Source organism: Ochotona curzoniae, unplaced genomic scaffold (genome assembly GCF_017591425.1).
Source record: "Ochotona curzoniae isolate NIBS_2020 unplaced genomic scaffold, NIBS_Ocur_1.0 scaffold_2587, whole genome shotgun sequence".
NCBI lineage: Eukaryota > Metazoa > Chordata > Mammalia > Lagomorpha > Ochotonidae > Ochotona > Ochotona curzoniae.
In genome coordinates this window covers 4,086,145-4,099,688 of record NW_024467096.1, presented here as the reverse complement: position 1 = coordinate 4,099,688, position 13,544 = coordinate 4,086,145, and the positions used below count along the sequence as shown (strand labels likewise).

General features: G+C 46.4%; 1 protein-coding gene across 7 annotated transcripts in view; it reads right to left on the bottom strand.

The window, feature by feature from the left end:
- KALRN (kalirin RhoGEF kinase) overlaps positions 1 to 13,544 on the bottom strand; it is a 660,588-nt gene that overhangs the window by 65,146 nt on the left and 581,898 nt on the right. For 3 of the 7 annotated variants that reach the window (XM_041002786.1, XM_041002787.1, XM_041002795.1), the window contains 3 exons: positions 5,531 to 5,814; positions 4,437 to 4,541; positions 1,017 to 1,112 (listed from right to left, as the gene is read on the bottom strand). In XM_041002786.1, the coding sequence (XP_040858720.1) occupies positions 1,017 to 1,112; positions 4,437 to 4,541; positions 5,531 to 5,814 (485 nt within the window). The remainder of the gene's footprint in view (positions 1 to 1,016; positions 1,113 to 4,436; positions 4,542 to 5,530; positions 5,815 to 13,544) is intronic. The other 4 variants (XM_041002785.1, XM_041002796.1, XM_041002797.1 and 1 more) reach the window with 3 other exon arrangements.

Sequence of the window (13,544 nt, the reverse complement as noted above, 5' to 3'; positions counted from 1 at the left end):
GATAGGGGGAAATGGAGGGAGTGGGAGATGGGAAGGAAGACAGTGGCGGATAGAGGGAAGGGAGGGAGACAGATGTGGCGGCGGAGAGAGAAAGGAGAGAGACAAGGAGAGAGGCTACAGTCAGCATCACCAGATGGCTACAACAGCTTACGTTGGAGCGAGCTGAAACCAGGATCCAGAAACTCCATTTGGGTCCCCCATGTGGGTACAGGGGCTCAAGTACTTGGGTCATTTTCTGCTGCCATCCCAGGCACGTTAGGATGGAGCCAGATTGGATGTGGAGCAGGTGCGACTTTAACGTGCACTCTGATATCGGATGCTGGTGTAGCAGGTGACAGCTTAATTCACTGTCCCACAGCATCAGTCCTACTGACCCACTGAAGTATAAAAACATGGTAGAAGGACAGGAGCAGATGGATAACTTGGGCATGATGACAACCATCCCATGGGTGCTGCTCCTCACCGCACTTCCCTCTCTGCAGGTCTGGGTGGCTCATGAGCCCAAGCCAGAATAGTCACTGATGGTTTGTGTTCAGTTCTAACCTGCGATGGGGCACGTACTAGGGCCCTTCGTTTGCTGAGGCAAGGCATCGATCCCCATGGCTGTCAGCAGTCTACAGTTACTCGAGGTCCCCAAATAAAGTTGCCAAGACCCAACCCATGTTCTGTGTGTGTCAGCAGCACAATATACCAGCTGCAGGTTACCCAGAATCTGTTAGTTACTGACTGCATGCCATGTGTTTGGGGCCAGTGGTTCAGGTTTATGCAGAAGCTGGTTTGTCTGGGATTCTTTTTACCTTTTATCAACATCCCAACCCCAAAGGAACCTGTCAATTTCCCCAAGCCACCAAGGGCAGTGGGGCACAGCTTTTTAGAAACCATCACTCCTGAAAATGACCCTGAAAGAGGAAGGAAGGCAGGTGTAAGACAGACCATGCACACAGGCATGCAAGACCCCAGGAGCTTCACAGAGGCTGGGCACACATGGAAGTGCCTCAGCACCCACCCCCACTTACCAGCTTGTTTTTGACCAACTTTTCTATTGCACTGACAAGGTCTGCTGCGGTAGGAACTTCAGTGGCAGCCTGCCGAACTGCTAACAAAGAGGAGGACTGCAAGACATTGGGCAGCAAAGGGACAGCAGATTAGCAAGGAATGAGGGACAGCAGTTAGGAAGCAAAACAGAAGTCCACAGCTCACAGCAGGCAAAGGAGGCAAAAAGTGCTTTGTTTAGAAGGAAAAGATGACAGAGGGAGATGAAGGGTGGTATGGGCGTGGGACAGATTTGCCTACAGGCATTCTGGCTAGCGTCAAAGCTCAGCATCAGACAGGGCTCTGCTCAGACTCTAAAGGGGCAGACAGGAGGGGCCGCAGAGTTCCCAGGAGGCTAGCAGGCAAGGAGAGTGGCTGGAGTGGTGGTGGGGAAGAGGGCTCACAGGATTTTGGCTACTAACAAGTGCCCGGTGCTATATTCCAGAAGAAGCAAGGAATCCATAAATCAAACCTCAAATGTACCCAAAGAAAACAAGTCACCTTTGCTTGACCATGGCCTTAGCTATAGATCTGCATAGTGCATCATGCAAAAATGCTAGGGACGCTGCATTCAGGGACTAGCAAACCAGATTCTCCTTCCCTGCTCGTGTTCTCTCTCTACTCTCTCCTCCCCACCCTCCACCCCCAGCTAAATACACATAAACACCCCTAACCTCCTCACAGAAAATGGCTGGTTCTAGTAAGGTCCCTGAACTGGTGCACTAGATCATAGAAACAAGGGTTCCTGCAGGAGTTGTAGATATGCTCATGGGGCTCTCTGGGCAATGGTTTAGGGACTTCTGCTTATTGAGGGACCGTGCTTTGCTCTTGTTTCTTCCTTCCTCCTTCTATGCAGGGAAAAATGGAAGGCATCATGGGGAAGGCTATAGGCATGTACACTGCCCCCAGCATGCCAGAGCTGAAGGGAGTGGTGCTCCAGGCTGGGGGAAGGCTGGGAATGCTCCCTGCAGCAGGGAGAGAAAGTGCAGAGAGCCCAACGGCTTGCCTTCAAGTTTCTCTATTCAGGCCAAAAGAACTCTAGAAAAGAAGCTTCTGTCTAACCTAAGACTTATTTACTTTCAGTCTTTGCATCTGAGGGGGAAAAAAAGCAAATATAATTAAGGGTGATATAACAGCACTCTTTTTCTTCTCCTGGGGAATATAGGAAAATGTTTAAACGTGATCAAAATGCCATGTTATGGTCTTTTTCAATTGGGATTCCTCTTCCTGCAAACTTATTCCCAGGACAGAAATGGTAGGAACCAATGTGATATAGACACCGTGGTCTGTGCGGAACCATCCAAAGGACAGGGACTGGAAACATCCTGCAGGGTGTCCCCAAGGGGGACTGCTCAACAAACTGAGGCACCCCAAATAAGAAAAATGTTTTCCAGCTATGAAAACTATAGTTATGGGGGTAAAATGAGCAACATGCTAAGATATGGTCCTAAATAAATCAATGAATACCTCACACAGAGAAATGTAAAACATCCATGCAAATGAATAAGATTAGAAGAAAACATGGAAAATTAAAACAGTCGCACATTATTCCAACAGGTGAACTACTAACTTACTGTAAAAGTTGTCTGGAAAAAATAACTTCATTTCCTACGTGTTCTGAGGCTCATCCCAATTTCTCATATCCCAGAGAAACATTCATATACTAGGAGGGGTTAATGAGTCTCCATTCTGCCAACTACCCAATTAATAGCTGAGAAAAGGGCTCCACAAATGGCTGAGGAAGACCCTCACACTAGGTTAAAAATTATTCAGACACAACCTCACATCTGTGCATCCCCACCACCCACCCAAACATTCTGTGTTTGGGAAAATTAGAAGGGGAAGGTGCATGACCTTTGCTTATCTTACGTAAGCTGCCCGCTAGCTCCTGTGGAGCGCTGTGTGGGATGGCAATGAATGGGATCTGCCCACCCACCCTCTCAAACACAAGCATTGTTTGCAAAAATATTCTACCAGGAACCCCAGCAGACTGGTTGTCATTCCCATCTCAAGGTGAAGCACAGGCATTTCTGCCTCTGGGAATCCAGGCTGGGCACAATGCCAGGCTTCCTACTACTTTTCTTCTCAACATTCCAGAGTCAAAGAGCCAGCTCTGGAAACCAGAATTCCCAATACCCCCGCAGAAGGGGTTACAGCTGTGCACTCTTCCTGGGTGAATGCCATTGGGATAGCTACCCCATCTCAATCATCGTCCTGTGCTCTAGCCTGGCACAAAGGAAGGCCTCAAGAAATGTGGCTCAGTAAGCCAAATGTACAGCAGAGAGAGTACAATCAAAACTGGAAACTACTGTCACCATGTCCAAGAGGACAGGAACATGATGAGATTAGGCATTTGGCACCAAGGTTAAGACACTTCCTTGGAGGCCCACAGGCATATCAGAGTGCCTCGGTTTGAGTCTTGGCTCTGCTTCTGACTCTAGATTCCTGCTACAGTGCTCCCCTGGAGGCAGAATGTGATGGCTTAACTACTTAGTGCATGCCACCCACTTGCGAGACCAGGATTGAGCTCTTAACGTATAGCACTGAACTATCCCATCGTTGGTTGTTGCATGCATTTAAGGAATCAACCAGCAGTGGAAGACCTTTGTGTCTCTACCAAGCTATCTCTCTGACTGGATCTCTGCTTTTCAAATATGTAAAAATTAAAATAGACAAAAAAAAGATGTTGAAAAGGAAAAAGAAAACCCACAGAAAAGTGGAAGCCTGGCTGTAAGGAAAGTGAATGACAGGGAACACAATTAAAATATCCCGCTAGCTGGGATCAGCACCCTAGAACACATCCCACCTTAGCCGCTGTTCCTGAATAACTGGACAGCCACAGGGGATGACTACAAGTGGCACAACGGCCATGGGCATTTCAGACATGAGGGCACCTCTGCAGGCCAGTGAGCTGGGGACTTCATGACATGAAGGATTTGGGCAGGTTGACATGTTAGGGCCTGTCCCTCTTGGACAGCAGCCTCCTCCCTAGCAACGCTCCCCTGAGTAGAAATGCGATTTCAGAGCTGAGGAACGGATAACAGGTAAAGTATAGATTGTACATTTGGGGACAACAAAACAGTTGTGATCTGCAACTGTCCCATTTCCTTTGTGAGACAGTCTGTTCACTTGGAGATCTGCTGCTGCCACAGACAGAACTCTTAGCCTTCATCAACAGCATGAGTTGTTGGGCACAGTCCTGTTTAGAGAATCCCTTGTACACCCCCTCCACTTCCCAGAATGCAGTAGGACCTCCAGGACTTGAGGAGAGATGCCTGGCAGGTACCGGTGGAATCTAGATGCCGATGGATTCACAAGAGGTGCACGGTTACCCGCCAGAGACAAAGAAACGAACTGAGCAAGGCCACACTACTCTTCCCAATGAGAGAGCATGGAGGTCCTACCATCTCGTCCTGCGTGGGGTCATTGTCAAAGATCTTCATTGGCGGAGGGAGGGGTGTGTGAGACTCTTCGTCTGCCTCATCTTCTCCCCAACCTTTCTTGCTCTTCTAGAACAAAAGAACAGCATTAGCTACCATTTCATACAAAGCTGCCAAGGGTTCAGAACTTGGTACTTCAGCACAACCCTATCGTTTCAGGGACAGTCGCCTCCTCTGTAACATGGATCTACCTGCTTCCCAAAGGAGAATGAGGACTGATGGAGAACACACACATACACCACAAAGCCCAGACAAAACAGAAAGCAAACCTATTGATGATTAGTCAACAGGAGGGAAAATGTCAATAGGACTCAGCTAGGGCCAAATTTCCTATATTTTTGAAGGGGTATTAGAGCATAGCATTGAAATGTTACAAGGCTCTACTGACATTTCCATAAGGACAAAGGGCAGTCTGCAAATATTACAAGGAGTCTGACCGCACATCAGAAGAGTTTTTAGGCACATCAGTGATTGGAGTAGATTCAGTTGGCCAGATCAAATGGGTGTCTCATTCCCCCAGTCAAGTACATCTACTATATTTTTGATTATAGAATCTTAACTTTACAAGATCTCAGTGATGTCCCACCAGATCATGGCTAAAACAGGGATTTCCTGGGCCATGAGGTAGGTCACACAGTCTCCCCAAATACTTCCAGTGTGGGAGTCCCTTAGTTGCCATCAAACCCCATTTCAGCACTGCAACCCCCAGCCCAGGTTGCAATTTTCAAAGGAACAGAGTTCTGTTCTCTCTTTCTCAATCTAAAGCTCTGACCAGTTTTTGATGCAGTAGTAAAACCAGGTTATTAGCTGCCTTTCCTCAGGCCCAAACTCCCTGCCTCCCAAATCTAGCAAAAATAGTTTTCTGTCTGCAGGATATTCTAGGTGCTGGTCAGCCTCCAGGACTGGTACATATCTTGTCAGGAAGATGTCAAAATCTCTTGGGCATCAACAGATGATAAACTCTCAGAGAACAGAGGCTAGTTGGCTTATAGAACCAACAGAGGGAGACATATGGGAAGTATCATCCTGTGGAAGTTTCCAGGTGCCAGGACAAGTACCTCATCAGCGCTGTCTCCCTGGGGGGTTGTCTCATCTCCAGGCTTGGGAGAACCCAGGTCGAAGCTCTTCCGACCATCACGTACTTTCTTCTGTTTCTTGATGTTGCCATCTGTCTTCCCACTATTGAGCCGGCGCACGGGACTGGTCAGCCACTTCTTAAGGGTGTTGGTGGAGCGCTTTGGACCAGGGGAGCTGTGGATGGAGTTCAGGGAGGACTGTGCCTGCAGGTTGGCCACGGACTCAGATTTGCCTCCATTTTCACCAGAGGAATGTGAGTATGCATCTGCGGAAAAGGACAAATACAGACATGTTAGAAGCAGCGAAGGCAGGCTTCCACGCTGGCAGCACGGCGGTGCCATCCTCGGGCAGCTGGGACATGAGGAACAATGTCAGCGGCAGACTCCCTCAGGGAATCCCTCTCTGTAGGGGACAGCTGATCCTCATTTGATTTTCAGCGTGAGAAACATCAGGCTGGGTCGGTGCTGTGAAAACAAGGGTGTGCAGAAGACAAAGAAACTCACCTTCAGGAAGGTTCTATTTTTTTATTTGAAAAAATATTTTTGGCCCTGGTGCAGTAGCCTAGCAGCTAAAAGTCCTCGCCTTGCATGCACCAGGATCCCATATGGGCACGGGTTCTAATCCCAGCAGCTCCACTTTCCAACCAGCTGCCTGCTTGTGGCCTGGGAAAGCAGTCGAGAATGGCCCAAAGCCTTGGGACCCCGCACCCGCATGAGAGACCTGGAGGGAGTTCCTGGCTCCCAGTTTCAGATCGACTCAGCTCCAGCCATTGCAGCCACTTGGGGAGTGAATCAGTGGATGGAAGATCTTCAACTCTGTATATCTGACTTTCCAATATAAAATATTTGGAAAGATTAATTGATATTTGTTTGAAAGGCAGAGTTACAGAGAAAGATAAGGAAACAGAGATCTCCTGTCTGCTTGTTCATTCCCCAAATGGTTGCAATGGCCAGAGCTGAGCCGGTTCGAAGCCACAAGCCAGGAATCTTTTCTGGGTCCCCCACATAAGTGCAAGGCCCCAAGTCCTTGCATCTTCCTTCATTGCTTTCCTAAGCATATTAGCAGGGAGCAGAATCAGAGGCAGAGCAGTTGGGACTAGAACTGGTACCTATATAGGATGCTGGTGCTACAGAGAGAGGCTTATCCTGATATGCCACAGTGCCGGCCCTTGGCGTTTCTATCTTGATGAGAAACTCAGGTAATAGACTATGACAGGAACAAAGTAAGCACACAGCAAGCAAGATATATGGTGAGAAGAGCTATACTGAAAAACAAAGCAGGGCATCTCTCTCCTATCAAGAGGAACCCCACCTCATGGCTCTCTCTTGGGGGTGCTTTCTCCTTCCCTCTTCTCTATGGTCACTTCACAAATAAAACTTTTCTGAAAAAGGAAAGAAAGAAAAAGTAAGGAAAAGAAATAAAGTAGTCTGAGTGCTTAAGAAATATGGAGGCAGGGCTAAGGTGTGCAAATCAAATGTGGGTCAGGGAAAGCCTCACACCGTGGGCATCTGAGAGTAGGGAAGGGGCAAATCACGTGCCATTTGGGACAAGCAGCCAAGGAGCCACGACCGAACCTGGAGTGTGCCAGAGGTGAAGGAGGAAAGATGAGAGCTGTAAGAAATATCCAAGAAACAGCAGGGGCCACGTGATGTGGGGCCGGGGGCTGAGGGAACTTTGCTTTCTACCTGGAGTGAAAACTCACTGGCAGACTGAGCCGGAGCGACACAACCTGCCCAACATTTAAGAGCAGCAGAAACAGGAAAATGGCGTAGGAGGCTATGACACTGCTCCAGGAGAAGGATGCTGGTGACTTGCAAAGGAGGGTGATGCTGATGGCTGTTAGAAGGGATGTGTCTGGGCCTGGCGCGGTGGCCTAGCGGTTTAAGTCCTTGCCTTGCATGCACCGGGATCTCATATGGGCACTGGTTCTAATCCTGGCTGCTCCACTTCCCATCCAGCTCCCTGCTTGTGGCCTGGGAAAGCAGTCAGGGATGGCCCAAGGCATTTGGACCCTACACCCACGTGGGAGACCTGGAGAAAGTTCTTAGCTCCTGGTTCCGGATTGGCACAGCACTGGCCATTGCGGTCACTTGGGGAGTGAATCATCAGACGAAGGATCTTCTTCTCCTCTCTGTGTATCTGGCTTTGTAATAAAAATAAATCTTTAAAAAAAAAAAAAGAAAAAAGAAGGGATATGTCTGGGTGTAGTTTGACGGGAGTCCACAGGTTTTGCTGATGATTGGGCCAAGATCATGAGACAGGGCAGGGAGACAGTCAAGGACGAGTTGGGATTTTGTCCTGGACTGCTAGGATGGGGTTCCTGAGACGGAGGATCAGGTCTGAGGGGGACAGAGGATAGAGTTCAGTTCTGGATACCCCAGAGGTGCCCATTGGATGTGTGAGTAGAGAAGCTTTACAGCAGTTTTGCTATCAAGTCCCGAGTTCAGGGGTGAAAGTGCTGTTGAGTTGGAGATAATTGGGCAGCTGTCAGTGGGGAAAGAGCATTGGAAGCTTGGAAGTGGGTGAGATCATCTAGGGGCACAGATATGGATAGGGAAGAAGTCCAAGGACCGAGCCAGAAGCTGGGAGAGGACAGGGGAGTAGCCAGAGAGCCAGGCGAAGTGGAAAAAGGTGTTCTTGGAGGTTGCATGTAGAGTGTTGATGGAGGGGTTGTGGGGGTGGGGGATCAGCTGTGTCAAATGCTCCTTGATAGGTCAAGAGGCTTGGCTGACCCAGGAACTAAGTGTTCAACTTACTCAGCAGCATCAAAGTCACTGGTGACTTTGGATAAGGCAGCTGCCACGGAACTGGGGAGGGCTGCAGCGTGATTAGAGAGCATGCCAGGCGATGGGCAAGAGGAACAAAACACAGTGGCAGGAGAATTCTTGTTTTGTTTTAAAGAGCTAGTGATTGGAGATCAAGAGAGTTTGTTTTATTTTGTTTTGTTTTTAAGTGGGAGAAATGAGCATATTGTTGGTAAACTGTGTGCCTTTTATGGACTTTTTTCAATGTCAGAATGTACTTGTACGCGCCTACATATTTTATACTATCGCATTTCATGCTCATAACAAAACCACAAGAGGCAGGTTTTGTTATTTCTTATTACAGAAGAGGAAACTGCAGCCTTAGAAAAAAACCAGTCAGTTTGCCCAAGGATATACATCTGCTAAGGGCGGAGTATGATCTGAAGTCCACACACAGCCCAGTTGGGGGCTCTTGGTGCTGGTGCAGTTCTCTAGGCTCCCTCTCAATGTGGGATAAAGACAAGATTGGAGGAAGGGCCTGTCCAGAGGAAGCCATCCTCTCTACAAGAGGCTCGGCAAGAAAAGCCACCTCATCGACACGGGCATATAAGAAAGGTAGATGTAACCCAAATTCTTGGCCACTGAACCCCTGCTAAACTTTGGGAAGGTAAACATTAGAATTATGTGATCTTGGGCTTTGGGTTATTAAAAAAAATTTCATTAAGCACGCTTTGGAACAACATCCCCACCCCTGTTGCTCAGGTCCCTAGACTTTCCAAAGTGGCCCAGCAACACTGGGGCAGCTGCATGCCAACCAAGATTCTGGGCAAGCATTATTTAGCAACAGCAACATTGTGGAGAACCTATCTAGTGGCACACATATCTAAAGATACAGAAGACATAGACTGTACTATCCTAGATCTCTTTCCAGCTACACATACCATGCACACACAAGAGTTGAGGGAGCAAGCAGAAAGGGAGAAAGAGGAAGACCCAATATCCAAAATACAGATGAATTCTCATAGTACTGTGTGATCAATTCCCTGAGGACTAGCAGGAACTCCGCCACAGAGGAGAGTCAGCTCAGTGTAGGTAGGAGTGGTCTGAAAGGTACGATAGAAGAGAAAGGGGGTTGGGGAGCAAGGAGTTGCAAGGGAGACTGCAGGAATAAAAACACAGGGGCAGAAAATGAAAAAGAAAATTATCATAACCCATAATAGATTCTTTGGATGCAACAAAGATTAATGAAGGGAGAAAGAGGAAGATCAAGCTAGAAAGATTAGTGAGGACATTCAATAATAAACTGGAGGAGTCTGGAGTTCATTGTGAGACTCTTACTGGGAAACAGCATGACAAAAAGGTCTTTTGTGTGATTTTTTTAATAATTAACCTAGAAATTGCATACAACACAGCCCAGGGAAGGAGGGGTTAGCATCTAGAAAGCCATCCTATGGGACTTGTATGGGGATGGCGAGGAGAAGAATGGGAGGCATGTCTAAGGAAATGACAGACTGGTCAAAGGTGAACAGTCTCTATGCATGCTTCCTTTTCTATTCAGGACAGGGTCTTGGGACAGCACCACCTGACCAGCTCCAACTGCACCTTCCCACCCCTCACCCCCGCCCCGCAACAGCCATTCACTCCCCCACCCCCACAGCACCAGTTTGCAAACTGATATTTAAACCAAACACATGACTAGGTCTTTAAACAAATGATCACAGCTTTTCACACACACTCAATGGTTGAGTCACTTATTCCTATAATGACTTTCTTTGCCCTAGTCCTAATCTGACCCTGGAGCTCTCTAGCTTGGATGAAGCCAGAAGAAGAAGAAAAATATATACATAAGGTGAATGAATGATGTTTTGTCAATACACAGCTGCCTCCAGTTTCTACCACTGACTGATCACGTAGGCACCACCAAGCTCAGGCTTGCTGAACTTTGACCCTCCTGGGACTTTCTTAGACACTGCTAGGGCCTGGGACATATTTTGGAAAAAACCACCAGAATATTTGCATTTAGAAGCACACACACACACCCATTAGCTCCTAAAGGTCTGCAGTATGAAGGACAATCTACAGAGCCACTCTACTCAGGGGATATTTGGAGATCAACAGACTCTGTTGGCATCCTTGTGTGGACAAAGCTTAAACCTTATCTCAGAAAATTCCTTGTTGGCTGCAGTCTGGGGTGTGTTGACATTATTTCTTAAGTGTTTGGTATGGGTCAAACTCCTGGGTGATAAACATCTCTCCAAGCACTGGACTAGAAGCAGGGCCTCTCTGTTGTCTCCAGCTGATAAGCTGCAGATGCTTCTCACTCACCAGACCCCTCAGATAGCGGGGCTCTAGGGAGCCGAGCCTTCAGATAGATTTAGCAGCACCAGGCCCAGGCCATGAACTGTGCTTGGTGTTAGGAGACAAGACAGATGACTGTCCTTGATGTTCTGTTTTTTGTTTCTCATGGCAAATCCCAGCCTGGTCTTAAGATTCACACATGCAACTGCGGAATGCCCGTTCTTCTTCCCCTGTTTGTCATCTAGTTCTGCTTCTATGCTTTCTGTATAAATTACTGGCAAGAGTACAAGGAGTGCAAAATTAAAAATCAAGAGTATTCTTCTATTGTTTCAAGGTTATTCCATGTGACCAATGGTTGCCCTTTCACCAAGGGTTCAAGTAAGGGGAATCCAAGCAAGTTGGGAGCACTTTATAATTCATCATCTAGTTAGTGTTCCTTCTTGGGATAGGATCACTTCCAAAGCACTTCAATGCATGATTATAAAAGAATGTAGCATCGTTTAGGATAGAAGATCTTTGTAGCTAATTCTTCCTTAGAGAAGGATTACCATATTGTACTTACGTCATTTTTAGAAAATGGCTGCCATCAGCTGTTAAGGATTAATTCTGTTCTTTCCAACGAAGTGACTAATCTATATAACTACAATAATTATGATTTTCCTGTAAGGTTTCAAGTTAAAACTGATACTATTTATTTTGATTATCATCTTAGGAAACAAAATGAGAACATTATATTTTCTTTATATTTTAAATATTTATTTGCTTTTATTTAAAGGCAGATCAGATTTACGGAGGGAAGGAGAAACAGAGAGAAAGATCTTCCATCTGCTGGTTCACTCCTCCAGTGGCCACAACAGCCAGAGCTGAACTGATCTAAACCCAGGAGCCAGGAGCTTCTTCTGGGTCTCCCACGTGGGTGCAGGGTCCCAAGGTTTTGGGTCGTCCTCAACTGCTTTTCCAGGCCACAGGCAGGGAGCTGGATGGGAAGTGGAGCAGCCAGGGCATGAACTAGCACCCATGAGGGATCCCAGCCCTTGCAAGGTGATTATTTAGTCACTGAGCCATTTTACTGAATTGGGGCTCATAGTGGCAGAGACAAGAATTAAGCACAGATGTGACTCCAGTAGTCATATATTTAATCTGATTTCTATATTTAGGCTTATCCCATGTATTCCTTTGATTTCTATAATAACAGTAAGAGGGAAGGATCAAGTCTCTAACTGCAAACATTTCAAACACAAACTTCATGGAATATGTATAAATTGTAAACTGTCAATGCTGAAACAGTCTCAGGATTTACTGCACTAGTATTATAGATAAGACAGTGAAGGTTTACATATGGGAAAGCTATTTGTCATAAATTAATGACAGAGCTAGAACTAGGATCCAAGCACTACTACTACTACGCCGCTCCAAAACTCAGAAAGAAAGCAGCCTATTGAGCCCTGAGGCTTAGGAACTCCCATAAAAACAACAGCAGGTTTTTACTGAATGGGAGCTGAAATGTATCCCCAGACACTGTGGGACGTGAGGAACCCCTGCTGTTCTGGTATGTACAACTAGCTTTCCAGATTAAAAATCACCCTCTGAGGCTAGTTTTGCTATAAAATACTCTTCAGATGCAGAAAAAGATTCAGACAAAAAATGACCAGCATGTACCCACCACCTACATACAAGTGTAAACACTTCTGCCAAATTCGCTTTAGCTTTTTGTATACGTACACATGGAGGACTGCTGATAAAACTGAAGGTTTTTTGCCCATTTGAATTTCTGCTTGCCTGCTGGCCTCCTCCACCTCTCTCCTGAAACTGCTGTGCATCTCTCTTATCCGGGCTGCTATATACTTACTTCATACGCAAACAGAGCATTAGCTTGTTTTATGTTATATAACTACTATGTCATTTTTGTAATTTTGCTCATCTATTCAAAAATTCTTTTCTCTAAGCTCAGATATAAAGAGTTAGTTCAATTATCTCTTAAACACATTTTAATTTATTTTCACCATACTTGAAATGCAGACAGAGAGGTCTCCAACTGCTGGTTCACTGTCCAAGTACCTACAATGTCTGAGTCTGGCCTGCCTGAAGCCGAGAGCTGGCAGTTCAATCTGGGTCCCCAGCAAGGATCCAAGCACTTGAGTCACCATCAGCTTATCAGGATGCACATTCGCAAAAAGCTGGATCAAAAGTGGAGAAGCCAGGTCTGGAGCCAGGCACTCCATTACAGGATGTTGGTGTCCCAAGTGGTGACTTAACTGCTGTGCCAAAGGCCTGCTCCATCATCCATCAGAACTGCTAAAAAATGTGGGGAGCTCAACAAGTTCATGGAAACATGGAATTGACACTTAAGATTAATCTGGTGGAAAAAATGTTTTGAAAGCCACACATAGTCTTTCCCTAGTAGGCATTTCCCATGAACATCTCGAGGATTCCTTATATTGTTTCATACGTCTGGGCATACACGACATTTCTAAGCCCTTTGCCTAGTGATGGACATTTAGGTTTGTACAATATACATGCTTATTTACATATTGTGATGATTCCTTGAGGGCTATCATTCCCGAATCAATTGTGGCGACAGAACTGTTTTTCTTATTTCCAATCTATTTTGAACGAACGTTTTTTAAAACTCAAATTCAAAGTCATACTCTAGCATGTTGTGGAAATGTCAAATTGCTGTAACAGCTGGGAAACACGCCTATTTTCCGTGCTTATCTTGCTGTGGATAGGAAATACATAGCTCCCAAACCTTTGATGTCTGCAGAACACACATGGCGGGGTATGGCTCTCAAAGCCAAAGCGTAAATCTCAACGTTGAATGCCTGACTCCACCATGTCTAACTGTATGACCAGGCCAGCTGCTTAACCTCTGTGTCGCTGTTGCCTCATCACTAGAACCTACTCCACAAGGCTGTTAACTCTACAAGGGGTTAACAGTTGTGAACTGCTTAGT